This window comes from Engystomops pustulosus, chromosome 2 (genome assembly GCF_040894005.1).
Source record: "Engystomops pustulosus chromosome 2, aEngPut4.maternal, whole genome shotgun sequence".
Classification (NCBI taxonomy): Eukaryota; Metazoa; Chordata; class Amphibia; order Anura; family Leptodactylidae; genus Engystomops; species Engystomops pustulosus.
This window is the reverse complement of record NC_092412.1, coordinates 35455285-35480831: the sequence shown is the minus strand read 5'-3', so window position 1 is coordinate 35480831 and position 25547 is coordinate 35455285. Positions and strand designations below refer to the sequence as shown.

The window sequence follows — 25547 nt, the reverse complement described above, 5'->3', positions numbered from 1 at the left end:
AAACAGCTCAGGGAAAATGAAAGCTGAGCTCGGATTGGTTGCCATGAGCAACTTGAATGGTTCTGCTCTCACACACCTCTGATAAATCTCCCTTACAGATAAAATCCCAGTACTGTCAGTATTCTGCTGCGTCTTCTCCTAATGTTCTTTTGAGTAAAAATCAATCTGCCTTAATTATATTATTATTTGTGGATCCGCAGACATATCGCTCTGGCACGGATCACACGTTAATGACACACGCCCCACAAAAACGGACCATAGTCTAAGACCACAAGGACTTTTCCACATCCCACTATTTTGTTTTCGGTACGTAATTTATTTGTCGCACTGGAAAATCCAACATGAAAACGAAAATGTTCGCTAAGTGTGAGCAAACCCCATAGTGCAAACATCGGAGACCACCTCTCATGAGACTGCAGATCCATAGGTGCCCCTCATCTGTATAAGTCAGAAGGTAACCCTCAGTCATCAGACATGAGACAGAACAGGCCAATCATGTTTACCACAGGAAAACCCCTATGACAACTCTGCTGGTCAATCAATAAATAATCAATCACAGCTGTGTATAATGTATCATACAAAGTACATAAAGTAAACAACTTCCTTCACTCCTGGTCTAGGGGCTGCAATACAACCACCTATATGCAGGGCATAAGTTTCACGACAGATGTGCCTTTACGGCTGGACTGGCACAGGGGTCTGCTCAATGTGTTGTCAGCCCCCAGGGATGCCCCCGTCCCCTGCCCTGTACAATACCTCTGCCGCTCTCTCCTGCTGATCCCCCAGCCTCCTCCACGCTGCCAGCTGTGTCACACACAAACCCCTCCGCCGCGTTCACTTTCCCTTCTGACCAGCAGGTGGCGCTGGGTGCAATGGAAACTAATGACAGGCAGAGAGTCTAGCTAGTATATAGTCATAATAGATAGATAGAATAATAATAATTATTATTATTAATATTATTGTAGATGGATATGATATAGATCGATAGATTGTAGATGGATATGATATAGATAGATAGATTGTAGATGTATATATAGATATGAGATGGATAGATAGATATATAATTATTACTACTATTATTATTAATATTATTGTAGATGGATCTGATATAGATAGATAGATTGTAAATGGATATGAATATGATATAAATAGATTGTAGATGGATATATAAATATGAGATGTATAGATAGAATGGGGGACATTTATCAAGGCTTCTTGCCAGAAGTGTGGAAGCCCTGAAATAATTGTAATTGACAGCAATTACACTAGTTTTCTGGCGTACAAACCCTGAAATAATTACCTTCGAACTACCGGTAATTGCAATTATTTCCCCCTTTATGCCACCTGCTTGGCAAGTGGGCATGTAGGATGGGGCGCATCCTGTGGAGGAATTGGCTGGTGTGAGGTGTTCCTACATCAAGTCTGTGCAATTGCTGCAGCTAGCAAAGTTTCACGAGCAATAGTTTGCAAGCTGCCAGGTAGGACCTGGTGTAGAAACATAAACCACGCAGCCGGCGTACTAAATACATTAGGCGCTTGATTACCAGCTTGGGATAAATCTCCTTCCTCGAATGTAGATGGATAGCAATGAGAAAAAGAGATAGAAAGAATTAATGTAGATGTATAGATAGATATACAGAATAAATGTATAGAAACATAGAATGAATTATTGTATATACCGGTAGGTAGATGATAGATAGATAGATAGATAGATAGATAGATAGATAGATAGATAGATAGATAGATAGATATGCATAAATTGTATAAAGAAGTAATAACATTATAGAGGAAACAGGTGAAATTGGAGGTTATAAATGGATCATGTAAATGTTCTGCAGATTTTTTGGTGCACAAGGACAAAAAAAAGTTTTAGGTACATTTTCATCCCTCATGCTAACTTTCCTAAAGGTGGATAGGGACATCCTTCTCCCATTGAATACACTATAAACTACTCTAGAGTAGTTAATTATAATTCCTTAATTTATATAGCACACACAGAGATGCACAGAACTTTCCAAATCAGTCCCTGTCCCAATGGGGCTCACAATCTAATCAACCTACCAGTATGTTTTCCTATGTGGAAGGAAACCCTCACAAACATGGTAAGAACATACAAACTCTTTGAAGATATTGACCCTGGGACTTGAACCCAGGTCCCCAGTGCTGCAAGGCTGTAATGCTAACCACTAAGCCACCATGCTGCCCTAATGGTTTTGCAGGTTATAGCTAAGATCCAGTTTATCCGATTTACAGGAGCCACAAGCAACAGCCCCATGGTGTGTTTTTTATGGCCAATCTGACAGCGCGTTACGTTTGCTTACGCGCTAATATCTGCAAACAAGCGCCAGAATAGCACCTAGGACTATGAGTCCATAGAAAATAAATTTGTGTGTCACCAGTTCAGGCTGCGTTCACATGTGGCGTTTTGAAACGCAATACAACAGCCGAGGAGACAAGCTTTGCCGAATTACATTGCTGTTAACATTTGCGTTTACAACTTTTGTAAATGCAAACGTTAACAGTGCTTGTTGCTAAGCACACACGTTTCACTAGGGTGTTATTCGTCACTACAGGTCATGTATACTAACTATATACCACATTATGATGTTTCTATACAAATGTATTGCCCATCAGTGACTTCTTGAAGAGTGTGACTATAAATTTCTGTATATTCTGTATATTTATGTACAGATCTTCCTCCCCCACTGATTCCAGTTCTGGCGGAACTCTTGTGGCGCTACACTCAGCCGGAACCTTGTGCTCTGCGCTCTCTGGGGGAAGTGTTTGCAGGAGGCACCAGACATCAGCGCGGGAGAAGCGGGATCAGTCTCCCGGGCTGTGACTAGTTGTGTCCGGGGTCTCGGATGCCCCTGGGGAGGGGTCGTCATGCTGCTGCCGTCAGACGTGGCCCGCCTGGTGCTGGGTGAGTGCTCCCTGCCGGGTCACGTACTGGAAGCTACATGTCATCCCCCGGAGGCCTCCCGCGCCATTACTGCTGTTTGTATACAAACTGCTGTCACCTCCTCTGTATAAAGGGAGACCATATTGGGCTGTAGGTGGGGAAACAGCAGTGCACTACAACTCCCAGCATGAGCAGGCAGCTATAGCGCTGTGTATACAATATATACTGTCATTATTATAGGGTCCTGCAAGGTGTATACAGTATTTATACATATTATAGGGTGTGGGGTGTGGACAATATAAAATATAGGGCCCTTCAGGTATGTATACAGTACATATACACATCATAGGGTCCTGCAGAGTCTATACAGTATATATACCTATGATTGGGACCCTTTGGGATGTGTTCAGTATATATACACACATTATATTGCTCTGCGCGGTGTATACAGTACATATACACATTATTAGAGGGTCCTGTTGGGTGTATATATACCTATTATTGGGACCTGTGGGGTGTGTACAGTATATATGCACATTATTATAGGGTCCTGTGGGGAGTGTACTATAAACTTACACACAGGGTCCTGCAGGGGCTGTACAGTATGTAGACACAATATTATAGGGTCCTGTGGAGGTGTGTACAGTATATATACACATTATTATGGGGTCCTGTGGGGTGTGTTCATTATATATACACATTATTATAGGGTCCTGTGGGATGTACATTGTATATACACACATTATTATAGGGTCCTGCGGGGTGTGGACACTAAATACACAATATTATAGGATCCTGAGGACAGTTTATATACACATTATTATAGGGTCCTGCGTGGTATATATACACATTATTATAGGGGCTTGCGGGTTATATACAGTATATATACACATTATAGGGTGTTGCTGGTTATATACAGTATATATACACATTATAGGGTCCTGCGGGATATATACACATTATAGGGTGTTGTGGGTTATATACAGTATATATACACATAGGGTCCTGCGGGATGTGTACGGTATATATACACATTATTATAGGGTCCTGCAGTGTATATACAGTATATATACACATTATTATAGGGTCCTGCAGGGTATATATACACGGTATATATACACATTATAGGGTCCTGCGGGATGTGTACAGTATATATACACATTATTATAGGGTCCTGAGGGGTGTGGACGGTATATATACACATTATTATAGGGTCCTGAGGGGTGTGGACGGTATATATACACATTATTATAGGGTCCTGCGGGGTATGGACGGTATATATACACATTATTATAGGGTCCTGTGGGGTATGGACGGTATATATACACATTATTATAGGGCCCTGCGGGGTATATAAGGTATATATACACATTATTATAGGGTCCTGCGGGGTGTATACGGTATATATACACATTATTATAGGGTCCTGCGGGGTATGGACGGTATATATACACATTATTATAGGGTCCTGCGGGGTATGGACGGTATATATACACATTATTATAGGGTCCTGTGGGGTATGGACGGTATATATACACATTATTATAGGGTCCTGCGGGGTGTATACGGTATATATACACATTATTATAGGGTCCTGCGGGATGTGTACGGTATATATACACAATGTTGGGTCTGGTGGGGTTTGCTCAGTATATATATACATGGTTATAGGGTATGTACATATTATCTGTATTTCTTGGCTGCATTCACTATAATGATCCTATTTGACCTTGGTACAAGATCTCTTTGCTTTACTTCTGAATAGAACATTTGGTTTTGCTGTAAATGGATTCTATTATTTCCTTACTGTTGCCAAATTTTACACAATTCAATTCTATTTGTCCGTCCATCCATTGCTAGGCCTTTCGGTCATAGCCCGTTGATTACAATGTTGTGTTCATTGTAGGTTACTTGCAGCAAGAAAAACTCACATCAACCTGCCGATCCTTTATTGCGGAGAGTCCAAATCTCAAGGAGTATGCAGAGCATCACACAGAAGATGGCACCATCCCAGGATGCCTGCTGGTAGGTATTCCTGCCATCATTAAGATTGATGGTTGATCTTTCTTGCTGAATGAATTCATTATATAATGTGGACAGTGATGATGTTTCATGACGGCGTCTGCAGCATTGTTCTGTGTTCTTGCCCTGATTGTCCCACCCTCACACAGTGATTGACAGGGAGAGCCCTGATTGTCCCTCCCTCACACAGTGATTGACAGGGAGAGCCCTGATTGTCCCTCCCTCACACAGTGATTGACAGGGAGAGCCCTGATTGTCCCTCCCTCACACAGTGATTGACAGGGAGAGCCCTGATTGTCCCACCCTCACACGGTGATTGACAGGGAGAGCCCTGATTGTCCCACCCTCACACGGTGATTGACAGGGAGAGCCCTGAGTGTCCCACCCTCACACGGTGATTGACAGGGAGAGCCCTGAGTGTCCCACCCTCACACGGTGATTGACAGGGAGAGCCCTGAGTGTCCCACCCTCACACGGTGATTGACAGGGAGAGCCCTGAGTGTCCCACCCTCACACGGTGATTGACAGGGAGAGCCCTGAGTGTCCCACCCTCACACGGTGATTGACAGGGAGAGCCCTGAGTGTCCCACCCTCACACGGTGATTGACAGGGAGAGCCCTGAGTGTCCCACCCTCACACGGTGATTGACAGGGAGAGCCCTGAGTGTCCCACCCTCACACGGTGATTGACAGGGAGAGCCCTGAGTGTCCCACCCTCACACGGTGATTGACAGGGAGAGCCCTGAGTGTCCCACCCTCACACGGTGATTGACAGGGAGAGCCCTGAGTGTCCCACCCTCACACGGTGATTGACAGGGAGAGCCCTGAGTGTCCCACCCTCACACGGTGATTGACAGGGAGAGCCCTGAGTGTCCCACCCTCACACGGTGATTGACAGGGAGAGCCCTGAGTGTCCCACCCTCACACGGTGATTGACAGGGAGAGCCCTGAGTGTCCCACCCTCACACGGTGATTGACAGGGAGAGCCCTGAGTGTCCCACCCTCACACGGTGATTGACAGGGAGAGCCCTGAGTGTCCCACCCTCACACGGTGATTGACAGGGAGAGCCCTGAGTGTCCCACCCTCACACGGTGATTGACAGGGAGAGCCCTGAGTGTCCCACCCTCACACGGTGATTGACAGGGAGAGCCCTGAGTGTCCCACCCTCACACGGTGATTGACAGGGAGAGCCCTGAGTGTCCCACCCTCACACGGTGATTGACAGGGAGAGCCCTGAGTGTCCCACCCTCACACGGTGATTGACAGGGAGAGCCCTGAGTGTCCCACCCTCACACGGTGATTGACAGGGAGAGCCCTGAGTGTCCCACCCTCACACGGTGATTGACAGGGAGAGCCCTGAGTGTCCCACCCTCACACGGTGATTGACAGGGAGAGCCCTGAGTGTCCCACCCTCACACGGTGATTGACAGGGAGAGCCCTGAGTGTCCCACCCTCACACGGTGATTGACAGGGAGAGCCCTGAGTGTCCCACCCTCACACGGTGATTGACAGGGAGAGCCCTGAGTGTCCCACCCTCACACGGTGATTGACAGGGAGAGCCCTGAGTGTCCCACCCTCACACGGTGATTGACAGGGAGAGCCCTGAGTGTCCCACCCTCACACGGTGATTGACAGGGAGAGCCCTGAGTGTCCCACCCTCACACGGTGATTGACAGGGAGAGCCCTGAGTGTCCCACCCTCACACGGTGATTGACAGGGAGAGCCCTGAGTGTCCCACCCTCACACGGTGATTGACAGGGAGAGCCCTGAGTGTCCCACCCTCACACGGTGATTGACAGGGAGAGCCCTGAGTGTCCCACCCTCACACGGTGATTGACAGGGAGAGCCCTGAGTGTCCCACCCTCACACGGTGATTGACAGGGAGAGCCCTGAGTGTCCCACCCTCACACGGTGATTGACAGGGAGAGCCCTGAGTGTCCCACCCTCACACGGTGATTGACAGGGAGAGCCCTGAGTGTCCCACCCTCACACGGTGATTGACAGGGAGAGCCCTGAGTGTCCCACCCTCACACGGTGATTGACAGGGAGAGCCCTGAGTGTCCCACCCTCACACGGTGATTGACAGGGAGAGCCCTGAGTGTCCCACCCTCACACGGTGATTGACAGGGAGAGCCCTGAGTGTCCCACCCTCACACGGTGATTGACAGGGAGAGCCCTGAGTGTCCCACCCTCACACGGTGATTGACAGGGAGAGCCCTGAGTGTCCCACCCTCACACGGTGATTGACAGGGAGAGCCCTGAGTGTCCCACCCTCACACGGTGATTGACAGGGAGAGCCCTGAGTGTCCCACCCTCACACGGTGATTGACAGGGAGAGCCCTGAGTGTCCCACCCTCACACGGTGATTGACAGGGAGAGCCCTGAGTGTCCCACCCTCACACGGTGATTGACAGGGAGAGCCCTGAGTGTCCCACCCTCACACGGTGATTGACAGGGAGAGCCCTGAGTGTCCCACCCTCACACGGTGATTGACAGGGAGAGCCCTGAGTGTCCCACCCTCACACGGTGATTGACAGGGAGAGCCCTGAGTGTCCCACCCTCACACGGTGATTGACAGGGAGAGCCCTGAGTGTCCCACCCTCACACGGTGATTGACAGGGAGAGCCCTGAGTGTCCCACCCTCACACGGTGATTGACAGGGAGAGCCCTGAGTGTCCCACCCTCACACGGTGATTGACAGGGAGAGCCCTGAGTGTCCCACCCTCACACGGTGATTGACAGGGAGAGCCCTGAGTGTCCCACCCTCACACGGTGATTGACAGGGAGAGCCCTGAGTGTCCCACCCTCACACGGTGATTGACAGGGAGAGCCCTGAGTGTCCCACCCTCACACGGTGATTGACAGGGAGAGCCCTGAGTGTCCCACCCTCACACGGTGATTGACAGGGAGAGCCCTGAGTGTCCCACCCTCACACGGTGATTGACAGGGAGAGCCCTGAGTGTCCCACCCTCACACGGTGATTGACAGGGAGAGCCCTGAGTGTCCCACCCTCACACGGTGATTGACAGGGAGAGCCCTGAGTGTCCCACCCTCACACGGTGATTGACAGGGAGAGCCCTGAGTGTCCCACCCTCACACGGTGATTGACAGGGAGAGCCCTGAGTGTCCCACCCTCACACGGTGATTGACAGGGAGAGCCCTGAGTGTCCCACCCTCACACGGTGATTGACAGGGAGAGCCCTGAGTGTCCCACCCTCACACGGTGATTGACAGGGAGAGCCCTGAGTGTCCCACCCTCACACGGTGATTGACAGGGAGAGCCCTGAGTGTCCCACCCTCACACGGTGATTGACAGGGAGAGCCCTGAGTGTCCCACCCTCACACGGTGATTGACAGGGAGAGCCCTGAGTGTCCCACCCTCACACGGTGATTGACAGGGAGAGCCCTGAGTGTCCCACCCTCACACGGTGATTGACAGGGAGAGCCCTGAGTGTCCCACCCTCACACGGTGATTGACAGGGAGAGCCCTGAGTGTCCCACCCTCACACGGTGATTGACAGGGAGAGCCCTGAGTGTCCCACCCTCACACGGTGATTGACAGGGAGAGCCCTGAGTGTCCCACCCTCACACGGTGATTGACAGGGAGAGCCCTGAGTGTCCCACCCTCACACGGTGATTGACAGGGAGAGCCCTGAGTGTCCCACCCTCACACGGTGATTGACAGGGAGAGCCCTGAGTGTCCCACCCTCACACGGTGATTGACAGGGAGAGCCCTGAGTGTCCCACCCTCACACGGTGATTGACAGGGAGAGCCCTGAGTGTCCCACCCTCACACGGTGATTGACAGGGAGAGCCCTGAGTGTCCCACCCTCACACGGTGATTGACAGGGAGAGCCCTGAGTGTCCCACCCTCACACGGTGATTGACAGGGAGAGCCCTGAGTGTCCCACCCTCACACGGTGATTGACAGGGAGAGCCCTGAGTGTCCCACCCTCACACGGTGATTGACAGGGAGAGCCCTGAGTGTCCCACCCTCACACGGTGATTGACAGGGAGAGCCCTGAGTGTCCCACCCTCACACGGTGATTGACAGGGAGAGCCCTGAGTGTCCCACCCTCACACGGTGATTGACAGGGAGAGCCCTGAGTGTCCCACCCTCACACGGTGATTGACAGGGAGAGCCCTGAGTGTCCCACCCTCACACGGTGATTGACAGGGAGAGCCCTGAGTGTCCCACCCTCACACGGTGATTGACAGGGAGAGCCCTGAGTGTCCCACCCTCACACGGTGATTGACAGGGAGAGCCCTGAGTGTCCCACCCTCACACGGTGATTGACAGGGAGAGCCCTGAGTGTCCCACCCTCACACGGTGATTGACAGGGAGAGCCCTGAGTGTCCCACCCTCACACGGTGATTGACAGGGAGAGCCCTGAGTGTCCCACCCTCACACGGTGATTGACAGGGAGAGCCCTGAGTGTCCCACCCTCACACGGTGATTGACAGGGAGAGCCCTGAGTGTCCCACCCTCACACGGTGATTGACAGGGAGAGCCCTGAGTGTCCCACCCTCACACGGTGATTGACAGGGAGAGCCCTGAGTGTCCCACCCTCACACGGTGATTGACAGGGAGAGCCCTGAGTGTCCCACCCTCACACGGTGATTGACAGGGAGAGCCCTGAGTGTCCCACCCTCACACGGTGATTGACAGGGAGAGCCCTGAGTGTCCCACCCTCACACGGTGATTGACAGGGAGAGCCCTGAGTGTCCCACCCTCACACGGTGATTGACAGGGAGAGCCCTGAGTGTCCCACCCTCACACGGTGATTGACAGGGAGAGCCCTGAGTGTCCCACCCTCACACGGTGATTGACAGGGAGAGCCCTGAGTGTCCCACCCTCACACGGTGATTGACAGGGAGAGCCCTGAGTGTCCCACCCTCACACGGTGATTGACAGGGAGAGCCCTGAGTGTCCCACCCTCACACGGTGATTGACAGGGAGAGCCCTGAGTGTCCCACCCTCACACGGTGATTGACAGGGAGAGCCCTGAGTGTCCCACCCTCACACGGTGATTGACAGGGAGAGCCCTGAGTGTCCCACCCTCACACGGTGATTGACAGGGAGAGCCCTGAGTGTCCCACCCTCACACGGTGATTGACAGGGAGAGCCCTGAGTGTCCCACCCTCACACGGTGATTGACAGGGAGAGCCCTGAGTGTCCCACCCTCACACGGTGATTGACAGGGAGAGCCCTGAGTGTCCCACCCTCACACGGTGATTGACAGGGAGAGCCCTGAGTGTCCCACCCTCACACGGTGATTGACAGGGAGAGCCCTGAGTGTCCCACCCTCACACGGTGATTGACAGGGAGAGCCCTGAGTGTCCCACCCTCACACGGTGATTGACAGGGAGAGCCCTGAGTGTCCCACCCTCACACGGTGATTGACAGGGAGAGCCCTGAGTGTCCCACCCTCACACGGTGATTGACAGGGAGAGCCCTGAGTGTCCCACCCTCACACGGTGATTGACAGGGAGAGCCCTGAGTGTCCCACCCTCACACGGTGATTGACAGGGAGAGCCCTGAGTGTCCCACCCTCACACGGTGATTGACAGGGAGAGCCCTGAGTGTCCCACCCTCACACGGTGATTGACAGGGAGAGCCCTGAGTGTCCCACCCTCACACGGTGATTGACAGGGAGAGCCCTGAGTGTCCCACCCTCACACGGTGATTGACAGGGAGAGCCCTGAGTGTCCCACCCTCACACGGTGATTGACAGGGAGAGCCCTGAGTGTCCCACCCTCACACGGTGATTGACAGGGAGAGCCCTGAGTGTCCCACCCTCACACGGTGATTGACAGGGAGAGCCCTGAGTGTCCCACCCTCACACGGTGATTGACAGGGAGAGCCCTGAGTGTCCCACCCTCACACGGTGATTGACAGGGAGAGCCCTGAGTGTCCCACCCTCACACGGTGATTGACAGGGAGAGCCCTGAGTGTCCCACCCTCACACGGTGATTGACAGGGAGAGCCCTGAGTGTCCCACCCTCACACGGTGATTGACAGGGAGAGCCCTGAGTGTCCCACCCTCACACGGTGATTGACAGGGAGAGCCCTGAGTGTCCCACCCTCACACGGTGATTGACAGGGAGAGCCCTGAGTGTCCCACCCTCACACGGTGATTGACAGGGAGAGCCCTGAGTGTCCCACCCTCACACGGTGATTGACAGGGAGAGCCCTGAGTGTCCCACCCTCACACGGTGATTGACAGGGAGAGCCCTGAGTGTCCCACCCTCACACGGTGATTGACAGGGAGAGCCCTGAGTGTCCCACCCTCACACGGTGATTGACAGGGAGAGCCCTGAGTGTCCCACCCTCACACGGTGATTGACAGGGAGAGCCCTGAGTGTCCCACCCTCACACGGTGATTGACAGGGAGAGCCCTGAGTGTCCCTGCCACATACACAGCAAATTAATGTCTGACGGAGTATTCTTCTTAACTATGTTCTTTTAATACGTAATTCACATTGTCAAATATTTTCTCTTCAGTCTTTGTTGGGAAAAAACCTGACCACAATCTTGAATGAATATGTAACAATGAAAGCAAAAGGTGAGTTTAATTTTTTACTGCATTCTATAGATCACTACCATGTTTCATTTTCCAAATTGCAGTGATTACAGTACAGGCAGTCCCAAGGTTATGTACAGGATAGGTTCCATAGGTTTGTTCTTAATTTGAATTTGTATGCAAGTTGAAGCTGTATATTTTATAATTTTAGATCCAGACCAGTTTTTGGCCCAGTGACAATTGGAGTTTCAAAATTTTTTTCTGTAATTGGACCAAGGATTATCAAGAAAGCTTCATTACAGACACCTTACAGCTGATTATTACAGTCTGGGACTATAGTAAAGCTTCCAGAGAGCTTCACTAGAGGTCACAGTGGGCAGAGGTCTGTCTGTAACTAGGGGACGTCTGTAAGTCGGGTGTCCTGAAGTAGGGGACTGCCTGTAAATGTACAACTTATGGAAGTGTATAGAGAAGCGAGTCTGGTTTTTGTAATTGCTGAAGGACCCCCAAAAATCAGACACTTCTTTCCTGTTTGTGTGGTCTGATCAATATGTATGCTGAGGGAAATAAATGTTAAAGGAAATCAAACATTTTAATAAAGTAAAAATAATATAATTATTCTTGTTTATTTACTTGCTTAACTTATTTTCTTGCTTAACAAATCTCACTAACTTAGTTCTATTTGTGCAGAGAATCAAGCAGAAGTTCCATTCATGGTCTCATCCCTGTGGAAGAAGCTCGACCTTACATTGTCCCAGATCAGGTATGCTGAGACATTGTCTTGATCTGTTATATGCAGCTTCTCTCCGTAGTGGGTGTCTCTGATCCGATAACAATGAAATGTAATACTAATGTCTCTACCTGTCAGGTCCATGCAGGAATCGGCAGCTTTTCACAACCATCAAAGAGGTAAGTGTTTTCTTGTCTGCTTTTATAAAGGGAACCTACCACCACAAATCTACCTATAAAGGTAGATTGGGTGGTAGGTGGATCAATGGGACGTGAGGATAGCCCTTTTAAGGGCTAATCCTCACTTCCCACACTTTTTTTTTTGTTAACTTTTATTAGACATTTATGCAAATTTACTTATGCGGCTATTGGGGCGTGGAGTAGCCGCATCTGAGGTTACACGAGGCGGCTACTCCACGCCCCGGTAGCCTCTTTTCCCCTCCTACTCACCCATCTTCGGTGCGCAGCTCCGCGTAGCTGTGCGCCCTCGTCCGGCATTCCTGCCGTATGCGCAGAAGAGCAGGCCCGCGCCTTCGCGGTCACTGCTCCGAAACAGGCGCAGGCCTGCTCTTCTGCACATGCAGATGGGTGAGTAGGAGGGGAAAAGAGGCTACCGGGGCGTGGAGTAGCCGCCTCGTGTAACCTCAGATGCGGCTACTCCATGCCCCAATAGCCGCATAAGTAAATTTGCATAAATGTCTAATAAAAGTTAATAAAAAAGTGTGGGGACGTGAGGATTAGCCCTTAAAAGGGCTATCCTCACATCCTATTGATCCACCTACCACCCGATCTACCTTTATAGGTAGATTTGTGGTGGTAGGTTCCCTTTAAAGGGGTATTCCATGATTGAATGGCTTATATCTTTGTAAGGTTTAAAGTGGTTGTCCAGAGGTAAAAAAAAACATGACTACTTTCTTCCAAAAAACAGCAGCTCCTCTCCTGACCATGGTTAGCGTGTAGCAACTGAGCTCCATTAATTTCTATACAGCGTTTGTCTAGCGACAGCATTCTCATTCTCTGTCTATGAGAGTGCTTTTTTTCACACTTCTATCTTTTTTTTTTTTCTTTTCTCTAGATTTTACAGACTTTGGACTATCCTCTTTTATTTTATTTTTAGTTCAAGTTTTTGTTTTAATCCTTAGTTGTATACATTTTTTTTTTTAATGACTCCACAGCGCGCACAAGAAAGGGGATAAGTGACCGATTGCGGCAGAGAATGTTGACCTCCCCTCTGGCTGTTTCAGGTTCCCCAACCCCAAACCCTGTGATACAACAGACATCTACCCCAATTATGGCAACTCAGTATGTTTTACGACCTCTCCACACACCAGGTGCCTTACAGCCCATAGCCAACTCTTCGTTCGGAGGGGAGTCTACTGTTCCAAACAATAACTCAACTACCCTCAGCAGTAAGTGGATTTATATCTATCTTGTGCAAGTGATGTGTTGTACAGATGATGCAATTAGCATCTACACCTTTTTTTTTGATGCGTTACAGTTCGCAGAATAGTGTAATACACGATGGATGGCATCAAAGTCAATGTGAATCCACTATGATCCTATTGATGGAAATCTACCATCAAAATCCATCATGATAAACCAGAATCATTTGCTCATAGATCCAGGCACCGTGACTGTGCTAATCTTCTTATGTTTGTTATCCATGGCCTACGTCCTTCTAAAATCAACTTTTAAAATTATGAATGGATTTGAAGGGGTTACCAGAGCTTCTTTGCTGTTGCTTACACTGTGGACAGAACCCTTCCCCTTCTCACAGGATCCATGAGACTACATCAAGCAGTTGGAGGGGGCGTGAGACAATGTAACAGCCTGTGAAGTCATGGTACCTGGGTCTATGAGTAAGTGCCCCTGGTCTCATGCTGGGTTTTGATGGTGGATATCCTTTAAGGATCTAATAGTTTCTGATTTAGTCCATTTAGAAAACAAAGATGCAACTGTGTTGAACTCTTAGCTGCCACTGTTTATTCACAAATGCAAAGTGTGTTGATAGATGTTTGTAGCTGGTCTATCCACAGATGTACATTCTATAAGTAGAAACAATAACTTTGTACAACCACACAAACTAAGATTACAATTATTAAATTCATGGAACAAGTATATTATGAAGGTTCTGGAAGTTAAGCACTCTGATAATAGATTAGATAATAACAGCCTTTAGAATCACAGCCTTTAGATTGGTAAATAGAGTTGCTGTCAGTAATCGGTTGTCTCTTCTGGTCTAGTTATAGAACCTGCACAAAGCAGTTCTACCATCTGTACACAAAAAAAACCTCCAACTGCAGCCACTGCATCTCCTATGAGACGAAAACAGTGAGTTTACTTTTATTTTGCATTTGGTTTACTATATATATATATATATATATATATATATATATATAATTTTTTTTTTTACATCTTTATCTATTTTATTCCATAAAATACCATATGCTTGCTATAACGTCCCTTAAAATGTATACCTTTTCCAGGGATGTTCAGAGGAGGAGACGAGCAGCTCCATTGAGCTCGTCTACAGTGGCTTCAGATGCAGGCACAAGCGAAGATGTAGACGGCATTCAAACTCATATTGATAATGACTTTCCTGTAAGTGTGAAACAAATAATGTGCTTGTTTCTATAGTGGGTCTTGTAATATGATATATCACCTGCACATGTTGTCACTTTGTAACCTGCACTACGCTTCTCAGAAGTTTGATGCAAACTTATGGAGACGTTTGCTAAAAAAAAAAGGAGAAGCATAGTAGTAGGTTTTAATAATAAGTGATTTGGGCACATCTATAGGGTCCTCAGACAAGCCCCAACTCCAACCACAGCTTTTGCATTTTGGTGCAAAGTTGAGCCTGTGGCACTTAAAGGGGTTTTCCCACAGAGGGTAGGGCCTAACATGCTGATTAGTGGGCATCTTGGTGCCGTAAATAGGGCCTAACTTGTGTTTGTGGAAAAACCCCTTTAATATATCATTCAGCACAAGCCACTTTTTAAGGTTACACTTTGGTGTTTTGTAAGTAATATTATTACGCTTCTATGGAGAGGCATTGGCATGTAGAAAACCAGAAGAGATTCAAGGGGTCATGTGTAGGAAGAGGGGCGTACATACGTCTGTGTACATATGTGTGAATGCAGCCTTGCACGTATTTGTAATCTGTTTTTTCCTTTCAGCAAATGGTGATTGAAAATGCCAGGGAAAAGATCTTGAGCAATAAGAGTCTTCAGGAGAAGCTGGCAGAGAATATTAACAAGTTTCTTGGAAGGTACCCATTTACTTGTTTATTGAAGAGAATGTTTTCAGATCCTTGTTATTGCTCCCTAAATATAGCACCTGTTTACACACAAAGAGAGTTTTGTATTGCTGCCTCAGTTAACCCAGGATAACTAAGCAGCAAACTGCAGCTCCTGCAACTTTACTTCTTTAAGTTTTAGCCTTAGGAGGCAGATCTAACTAATCTACAGGTGCTTTGCAGGTATGTAGCTGTTGGGAGCGTACACCTTTTGCCGAGGGTCCACCTACTAGTGGTGGCAGCCTACTCTGTTTCTTCAATTGAAGTCCCTGTTGTTTGTATATACTTAAATACTGTTTAACATTGGGACACTGTACTGTAATATTTTTATATAAACCCCTTTTTCTTACATGCAATTCACACTTTATATAAGTGGTGAATCTCAAAGCTTTGCCCTATTGTGATTTTAAGGCTCATTTAATGAACAAATCTAGTTTTGAAAAGACTGCGTTCCCACGCTAACAGCAAAGATTTTTCTAGGTGAATTGAACACTATACAAACTTGACTGTCGTCACACATTTATGTTGACAGATGGTTGTGTATGGTGTTCAATTCCCCTTTAAAACAACGATTTGGGAATGCTTCTCTTGAGAAATAGAATTAATAATTGAAAGAACTTTAAAACTACAAGAGGGTAAAGTCTTTGGATTCATCATTTTTATTATTTCTGACTGGTTTGTTTACATCTAGATCGGAGACTGGTGCTTGCTTTTAATAGAAACTGTTATGTAATTCAGGCTATTTCTGTTTGTCAGTGACTCGGCTGCTCAAAGTTCTAAGCCAGCGGATGGAACGACTGCGGAACAAGACGCCTCCATTGATGAGATCCTTGGCCTCCAGGTAATTATGGGCATACTATCTCAGCATTTGACTTTACGCTATTATTCATTTTCCCTTTGCAATTGGTTTGGACAATAGGTGTTCTTCCTGACTTCCTAGTACATTAATGGAAGACCAGTTAATTTAATAGGACTTAACTTTGCTAGATAGTTTCATTTTATGGAGTCAAGATTTTATGTTTGTATTCAACCTACACAACATTGTGATAACATTGTCTTGCTGAGAGAATGGAAGTCTCCGTGATGATCTGATGTAATGTTTCACTAAACTTTTGTGTCTGACAGGGAGGAGAAATACACATGTCTGAAGAGGCTATTCACGACATCCTAACTCAAACAGAACTGGACCCCGACTTCCAGGAGCTCTATGATTTGTTTGCATGTGGTAAGTCTCCTGCATTTACAGCAGCGGCATATCAAGACCTAAGTCTATATTATAAATGTTGTCCCTCTACTTTTTATTTCCAGTTACCTCAAAGACTCCAAAGCTGACATCCCGCGACACTTCCACCAATAATAACGATCTTAAAAATTCTGCCAATAGTAACGATCCTAAGAATGTGACCGAAAAAGGAAAAAAACTAATTGTGGAAAGAGTCTTGGACATAGAATGTAGTGAGTGTTGGTTTTGCATTTGGGTCACTCAGTGAAGATTTTTTTTTTTTAATCATTTATTAGATAATATTTGAAATTCAATAGGGGCAGTGATAATTCTTAAAAAATGCTTTAATTTTTCTAATCGGCGAGATCTGCACACAGTGTGAAGGGTTTCTATCTATATGCCTAGATAAAGGAAGAGCTGTAGTTCTATATTATTCCACCTGCTATATTATTTCATGTCAATTCAGATTTAATTTAATTCAGCAATGTTTGTATGAATAGCTAACATGATATTTCTACCAGGTTCTGCAGACCAAACCAAGAAAAGTGATATCGGCTCAAAAGGGAAGGAAAGCACCAACATAGCTGACCAGACTAATGGGAAATCTTTGGACCAGACTCCGCAGCTTCCTAGTACTTCTCAACAAGCATCTACAAGTGAAAAGTCAATTTCAGATAATCAAACATCAAGTAGCGACAACCAGGATAGAGCTATAGTAGAGAGTACAGATGGTGACACGGTAATGGACACCAGCACAGATTTACATGAGGTCGAGGTGGACACTTCAGAGGTACAAGACGTTGAAATGAACAACTTATCTCTTTCAAAGGAAGGCGCAGAATATGAGTTCCAGATAGCGAAGGATATGTCATCACCACCAAGCATCTCGGTAGGAGATAAATTGGTGCTATCAGTTACTGGGTCTCCCAAAAATGCGAATGAGGAACCAAAAAATCTAGCAGGCACTGAGGTGACCAATAATTTAACACCTTCCAAAGAAATGCTAAAGGATCCTGGTAAGAATGATCCTATTATTTCAACACCAACAAGAGTGGGTGGAACTCCACAAAAAGAAAGGGATAATTGTGCAATTACGAGCTGCAAGCAAAGTCCTTGTAGTGCGGTCACAAACCCACACGTGAATACAGTGGAAATGGTGGCATCTGCTGTGAAAGAACAAACGCTGCAAAATTCTGCAGTCAATATTGATCTTCCTACGTGTGCTATGCAGGTCAATGTGACGCCCGAGACGCCCAATAGTTCTGTACCAAGTACCAGTCAAATCAACTTGGACCAAGACTCGAGCGTTGTAACCGTCAATATCATCACGGACGACTTGTCAGATGATCACGAGCTACGTAATGCAGTGAGCAGTATAAATCTGGATAACTATGCCACTATTATATTATCACCACTTGTGAAAAGTCAAGTGATTCCAGGCCAAGAAAATTGTGTCATCGATCTTACAGACTCGCCGCTAGTGGAAGAGCAGGCTCAGCTGGTAGCTACGGCAAGCGATGGCAGCGTAAGCTTAAATGCCTTAGGTGGGGACTGTACAGTTTATTCCATTGCCGGAACGTCTAATAACACTGGAGATGGCAGCGTCATACAGATAATGCCAGCGACCAGCTCTACATATGCACCGACTGGTAACATTTATATCAACAGCGGAGCAGCCCTCCCGTCTAATGTCGTCATGCTGTCCAATAGCTCTAATGCTCCAAACCAAAAGCAGCCCAGTCTTTTCCAAACTCCTCCAAGACCCGGCAGTGTGTACACAGTCGGCCAGACTATGTCTCCAAAACTTTCTCAAGGTGTGTTGTGCTAAATACACTTTTAAAAAGAGAATTTACTCTCTTATGGGAGGTTTATAGCTTTTAGGGCCGCCACCCCCAATCTCAGCGCTACATAGTTTTTGGTCTGGTCTTTGTGATTTATCCCCTATCCTGTGTATAAGGGGAATAACATGCAAACTTATTTTATTTGTATATGTCCCCTATGAATTGTAAAGCGCTACAGGATGATGGTGCTATTGTTATTATTAACTGTGATCGGTCTGCAGATTCTTGAAATCAGAGCGCTTGTACCAAGTTTTCATGTTGTCCCTTATACACAAGATAATAGTGCTTTATAAATAAAAATTATTATTAAATGGGGAGGCTACGCTGATTTTTGACCTGCCATTTAATTAAAGGGGTTGTACCCAGTTTGCATGTGATCCTCTGTATACAGGATAGGGAATAAAAAGCTGATTGGGGTGAGTCTCACTGCTGCAAAACCCATGCACCCCCTAACGGGACCCTCATCTTTCCTGAGAATAGGGGTCCTGTTCTCACGAATGGACGCTCCATTCAATACTATGGCATTGTCTAAAGTTGCTGAGCGCTGTGCTCTAGTATCTCTGCCATTCCTGAACACACTCTATTTGAGTGATGGATATACCCAGGTGATTTTACCATTAGTGTCTAATTTGTGGGAGGGTATAAGGGCCCGTTGACAAAACTTTACACCAGAAACTGTTGCATTGTGTCAACAAATATTGCAAATATATCAAAATGCCCAGTGTCTTTGCACATCTGAATCTGATGCACTGGAGATCAAGACAGGATCCGGGGAACACTTTAATCTCTTGCACCATGAGGAAGAAAGAATCACAAATCCTTAGTATCTAGTAGCTATCTTTTATTCCTCACCCAGAACAGCAGAAGGGTCAGGATCTAACAGGGATTTGTCTTGTGTGGCTTTCTGATTAGACATTTGTATATAATGACCTGCCTGTTACTGTATAAGCTCATCATTGTGTATGCAAGTCGGGTTATATGTTTTATACAACCTTTTTTCATACTTGCAGGCTCCACCATCATACTTGCCTCTCCTGTCCAGCCTGTTTTGCAGGGAATGGTTGGTATGTTTCCCGTCTCTCTCATGGGCCAGAGTGGTGGTACTTTCACTGCACCATCTCATCAGGTAATTCGAGTGATTAGTGCAACATCTAATTGATTTGAATCTTACCTTTTTTTTACTGTTAGTTTAGATTTTGTATCATGTATGTGATAATGATTTGATATGACATGTGTATCGGCCTATGATCACAGCAGCTTGCTTTCTTAGTGGCACAATATTTCCATTCAGTTTAAAAAAAAAACTGATTTGTTATAACTTATAGAGAATCAATATTGATTTTTATTTTGTAGATATTGCATGTTCCAGTCTCCAAACCTATAGTCCCGAAACTGCCACTGCCAAGAACTCATAAATCACTTCCACTGAAATCCAGTGCAAACACAGGTATTTATGTGACTTGTCCAGATCATTTCATTTATTTATTTTTTTTCTATCATCGGTCTGATCTTCGCTCCTTAGAGCCTCCTCATCAGCTTCTCCAAAGTGGTTGTACCTAGTTAGTTATTTGACTACTTGGACCCGCATCACAGAAATGGGGGGCAACTGAATGATGCCTGCTTGACCTGGCGCTCCACTCAATATTACGGGAGCACTGGATATTTCCCAGCACATCGCTTGGCCTGGCACTCATGTCGACAGAGAATGTGAGTGCTGGAGATGCCCGAGTGCTGTGCAATTTCTGGCACGCCCATAGTATTGAATAATTAGTGGGAACTGGACCCTTATTCTCCTGATCAGTGCCAATCCCAGCAGTTGTACCCCCACCTATCGGAGTGTTGCTCCCTTTTCTGTGGATAGAGGTTAAGAATTTAACTTTACAATCCACTTGAGAGAATTTCAGCATTTGGAAAAACTTGGGCAGATATTGGATTAATTCTATTGACTAATAAAGGTTTAATTCCTAAAGACGTTTACACCTGTGTAGCCTCCATGCACACGGCCATCAGATGGACGTATATTTGCAGGAAGATATATGTCCCCGGGATCACCGTTCTGTGCCTTGCCTGCAAAAAAGATAGAACCTGCTCTATCTCTGGCTGTAAGAATGGCCATGCGGCACTATCTCCTATGGAGAGGGGAGTGTTGATCAGCGCTCATCTTTTCTCGTTCCCAGTGCGCCTCCCGTATGCACACACCAGTGTGCATGGATCTGAAGTTAGGAAATGCAGAACTGGGAACCATAAACACAAAAACCTTTCCGATACGGAACAGGGCTTCTAGTATTTGTGGGCCTGTATGTCCTGTTAAAAAGCATCTACCACCAGGATGAAGGACTGTATGCAAATGAGCCTGAGGTGCTCCAGGCTCCATAGGTGTTAATGGAGCCTGGAGCCCCTCGGGCTCATTTGCATATAGGTTTTTATCCTTGTGGTAGAATACTCTGCTGGTTAGAGGCTAACATATACTCTGGGACAGCTAACATGATGGGCGATATCTAATCCAGCTTGTGGAAATCTTTAAAATTCTTCTTTGTTTGCGCTTATACAACATCCAGGTATGCAATGAATCCTTTGGATTTACTGCAACCTGGATGTGCTATAAGCTCAAATAAAGAAGGATTTTAAAGCTTTCCCCGAGCTGGATTCGGATTCTTTTTCTCAATTGCTGCTATGCCCTTGCAGTGGGGTAAACCGTGCTTGAGGAGATCTTTTTCGGGAGGCTGGTGAGCTGGAACATTCACTTCTATAAGTAGTAGCAGCTATCTGTATTATTTTGAGGGACAATGTGACTTTTAGTACAAACTATTCCTAATATGTATTGTGATTTGAATTTACAGCTTTTCATTATTCTTTCTTTCCCCTTGCAGGAAAATCCTTATCCAACTCGACAGTGGCTGACTCTTCAAGTGTGTCATCTAGTTTAATTATACAAAGGTGAGCACTCAGATGATATTAACATTCATTATGATGAGGCTTGGCTCGAGTGGTTGTCTCCTTTTTTTTCTTTTTAAGCAGGTTAGGAAATGAAGGCAAAAGGTCAGAACCGGAGTTACTTAATAAATCCAGTGGCTCTGCTCTTCCGGGCACTTCCAATGCCATTGCCAAAGAAGTAGAAGCACATAGAAGGGTTCTCTGCTTCGATGGAACAACGTTGGCAAGTGCAAAATTGGGTTCTACATCCTCCACTCATTCCAAGAGCCAAAAAGCGGATGTTAATGACTCCATCAAAAATTTGGCATCATCCTCTCCAGGAAGTGTTTGCTCTTCTTCCTCCAGATCGAACACATCCAAGGAAAATAAAAAAAACAAAAGCCCCACTTCTTCCTCTATTGTCAAGAATCCAAAAACATCCTCAACTACGAAAGATCTGGGTAAAGTATCCACAACATCTGCCGCTCCAACAAAAGATCTGGGTAAAGTATCCACAACCTCTGCGGCTCCTTTAAAAGATCAGTGCAAAGACTCCGCAACCTCGACTGCGACAAAAGATCATCGTAGAGATTCCACAACAACTACTTCTCCGACTACCACTCAGTGCAAAGATTCTTCTGCTCCAACAAAAGATCATGGTAAAGCCTTCACAGCTTCTGCTCCAACAAAAGATCATGGTAAAGCCTTCACAGCTTCTGCTCCAACAAAAGATCATGGTAAAGCCTTCACAGCTTCTGCTCCAACAAAAGATCAGGGTAAAGCTTCCACAACCTCTGCTGTTCCTTTGAAAGATCAACGCAGATCCTCCACAACTACTTCTGCTCCAACAGTAGATAAAGGTAAAGCCTCTACAACTTCTGCAGCTTCTTCAAAAGATCAGCGCAAAGACTCCACAACTACTGCCGCTCCAACAAAAGATCAAGGTAAAGTCTCCAAAACTTCTTCTGCTCCAACAAAAGATCACGGTAAAGCCTCTACAACCTCTGCAGCTCCCTCGAAAGATCAGCGCAGAGACTCCACAGCTACTGCAGCTCCCTCGAAAGATCAGCGCAGAGACTCCACAGCTACTGCAGCTGCGTCGAAAGATCAGCGCAGAGACTCCACAGCTACTGCAGCTGCGTCGAAAGATCAGCGCAGAGACTCCACAGCTACTGCAGCTGCAACAAAAGATCAGCGCAGAGACTCCACAGCTACTGCAGCTGCAACAAAAGATCAGCGCAGAGACTCCACAGCTAATGCAGCTGCAACAAAAGATCAGCGCAGAGACTCCACAACTACTTCTGCTCCAACAAAAGATCAGTGCAGAGACTCCACAACTACTTCTGCTCCAACAAAAGATCAGCGCAGAGACTCCACAGCTAATACAGCTCCAACAAAAGATCAGGCTGCAGACAAGAGACCTGCAGCTCCAAGTGGCAATAAGGAGAATGTCCTGCAGGTGGAGGCTGGAAGTCAGCGAGCGGAGCAAGCAGATAAAAGGAACAGTAATCAGGAAAGCGAAAAGAATGTCAAACGTCCACAGGAAACCTCCAAGAAACCAACATCCCTGCCAAATATTCTTAGAAGGACTCCTCAAAAGGTGCCTCCAGAGCGGGTCTGCCCCACGAGTCCCCTGCTCAAGCAAGCCAGCCATTTACTACAGGGCATGCAGTTCCAGAGCCCACCCCCAAAGCAGTTATCTCCGATAGACTTGCCTCATCCCTCTACCCCAGGATCCGTATTGGATGACAAGCCATTGGACAGTCATATAGACCAGACAAGGACCCCAACATGCAAGCGCTATAATGAAGATGGAGGAACCCCAAAGCCAGTGTTCCCACCCGCTACTCCAGATCTCCCCACCTGCAGCCCGGCCAGCGAAGCCGGAAGTGAGAATAGTGTCAATATGGCCGCTCACACCCTCATGATCCTGTCTCGCGCCTCTCTTTCCAAGTCCACGGGGAACACTCCGCTGAAGGATAACACTCAGCAAGTAAAATCTTCCAAAGGTGCATCTAAGAAGAGGAAGCTGGAAGACACTGAAGAATTTCAGAGACCGTCTCATAAGAAGGAACATCTAAGCCCGTCAAGTTCACAGAAGAAAAAGAAAGCAAAGGTATTGTCTCTGCTGAAGCTGCTTCTGGCTGTGTAGTTATAGTCTAAACTGAGGGTTTGAGCTCTGAGGGTCTGCAGATCTGAGTCAAAGTGCCTCTGATTGACCAGTTTAGTCTGAAGGGGATTTGGTGATGGGTGTGTATCTGGCTGGTCCAGTGATGCTGTGCTGAGGCATCATGGGGTTGATGTCAAAAATGGGGGGGGGGGAAAGCAGTAGATTTAAAGTTGAAGTATAGTGTAACCTATACCCACTGATGAACAAAATAAAATTTTAACTTAAAGAGGATCTGTCACCAGATTTTGACCACCCTGACTAACAATTTCTGCTGATAAAGGGTAACAAGTCCTCCCCATATCACCTAAAATTATCTGCCAGTGGAGCACTGATATGTAAATTGGCTTAAGTCTGGTGTTTGACTCCTCTCTCTCAGGCTGGCAGTGAACTACCCCCCATTATTGTGACTGACAGCTCTGTGTCTCTTCAAATCACTGCTCTGCATTTTTGTACTTCGGGACCATCTGCTAATATTCAACTACAGACATATAAAGCTCTATGTACAGAATTTTTTTTTTGTTTTACACAGTGCCTTGTTTTACATTAATGACATGTGATCAGTGACATCATCGCAGGTCTTTTAGACTTCTAAGAGTAGCAAACTGTACACCATGTATGTGATAACTTCACAGCTGCCTCTATGGAGAATGGAGAGTAGAAGTCTATGGAGGCTGCTGTGACTTCATGTGGTCGGATACATACATGAGGTACAGTTTGCTATTAAGAGACTAAAGGACCTGAGATGATGTCACTGGTCACATGTCATAAATATAACACAAGGCACTGTGTAAAAAAATATTTCCCATCTGTACATAGAGCTGACATGAACTGTGACCAGTAAGGAGGCACAAGGCATGGGGAGGAGTAGATGGGAGGGGCCATCCGAGCAAGACACGCCCCCCCCCATGCCAGGGACTGTAAGATAAAAGGTGATTTATGTGGATGTAAGGGAAGCAATTTTTAGCTGAAAGAAGGGGGTCAGTCAGTTAAAAGAGATCTATAGGAACCGGTCACTGGCTGTATATGTGCAAACGTGCTGACAGGTTCCCTTTTAACGAAATTCTTTTCCCTCCTCTTACAGAAGCAGCGGAGGAAGAGCATGGACAGTTTCCCGGCTGGGATGGACGTAGATAAATTTTTGATGTCTCTACATTACGATGAATAATGTGAAGTTTGAGCCTAAATGCACAATGTACCTTAGAATTATTGTATGTAAAGATGTACAAATAACGTGTGTGTATATAACGGGCCGGGGAGGTTACGGCCTCTGTTTTTTGGGTTTTTTGTAATTTAATATTAAAGCACTTGACGCATTGCCTTGCCACTGGAAGCTGTAAATATTGGAAGGAGGATGTAATTATGTCAGTGCTGACCTGCGGGTACAGCACATTGTAAAGTTGGGGGGGGGGGGGGGGATTTTGTGTTGAATTATCCCTCTTTAAGCCACGTTCTTTTATACGGCCGGGCAGTTCTGTTTTGATATCATCTTATTAAAAACTTGTCCGATTTATTAGCTTTTTGTGAAGATTATTCTTTTTCTGTGATATTGGTCTGTCTTACAAGCCCACAAGGAGTCATCACTGATGACCTAGGAAGTCGATGGCCGCTTTTTGTAAAGAGAACCTGACATAAGAGTTTAGGCCCCCAGACTAGATCACCATTCAGTTACAGGTGTCAGGAGACTAGACATCCCATTATTACGTCTCCTCCAAATTATACAGTACATACTACGCTTTGTCCATCATTACCATGGATATACACCACTCACGCCTAACCTCAGTATTGTGCACGCTGATCTTGGGCTGTCTGATGTTGTATCTTAGAATATTTGTAACTGCATGGAACTACTAGGGGTAGTTTGCAGCCCCTTTTGGAGCCTAAAATCTGTGCCAAAATAGAACAGGAATAGGAGTTGCTCTACATTTGCGG

At 46.5% G+C, this 25547-nt stretch overlaps 2 protein-coding genes across 5 annotated transcripts in view; one reads left to right on the top strand and one right to left on the bottom strand.

Annotated features, from left to right (window-relative positions):
* Positions 1-862, bottom strand: part of ATM (ATM serine/threonine kinase) — a 71445-nt gene extending 70583 nt beyond the window's left edge. Inside the window, exon 1 of one of the 2 annotated variants that reach the window (XM_072134239.1) lies at positions 757-862. The gene's annotated coding sequence lies outside the window, so the exon portion shown is untranslated. Of the gene's footprint in view, positions 1-402; positions 422-756 lie in introns of those variants that run through there. The other variant, XM_072134240.1, reaches the window with a different exon arrangement.
* Positions 863-2705: 1843 nt separating this feature from the next.
* On the top strand, positions 2706-25131 carry NPAT (nuclear protein, coactivator of histone transcription). Of its 3 annotated transcripts, XM_072134238.1 has the most exons (19): positions 2706-2923; positions 4809-4927; positions 11430-11490; positions 12139-12211; positions 12317-12357; positions 13353-13586; positions 14421-14508; positions 14664-14778; positions 15354-15445; positions 16229-16313; positions 16598-16697; positions 16781-16927; positions 17216-18508; positions 19546-19661; positions 19889-19982; positions 21406-21472; positions 21554-22114; positions 22193-23564; positions 24700-25131. In XM_072134238.1, exons 1-19 carry the CDS (start codon positions 2887-2889, stop codon positions 24781-24783), a joined length of 4779 nt encoding a protein of 1592 aa, XP_071990339.1. In that variant the 5' UTR covers positions 2706-2886; the 3' UTR covers positions 24784-25131. The 3 variants fall into 3 exon arrangements, with proteins under 3 accessions (XP_071990339.1, XP_071990338.1, XP_071990337.1); XM_072134237.1 differs by having other exon boundaries at positions 13422-13586; positions 21554-23564; XM_072134236.1 differs by having other exon boundaries at positions 21554-23564.
* The last annotated feature ends 416 nt before the right edge of the window (positions 25132-25547 follow it).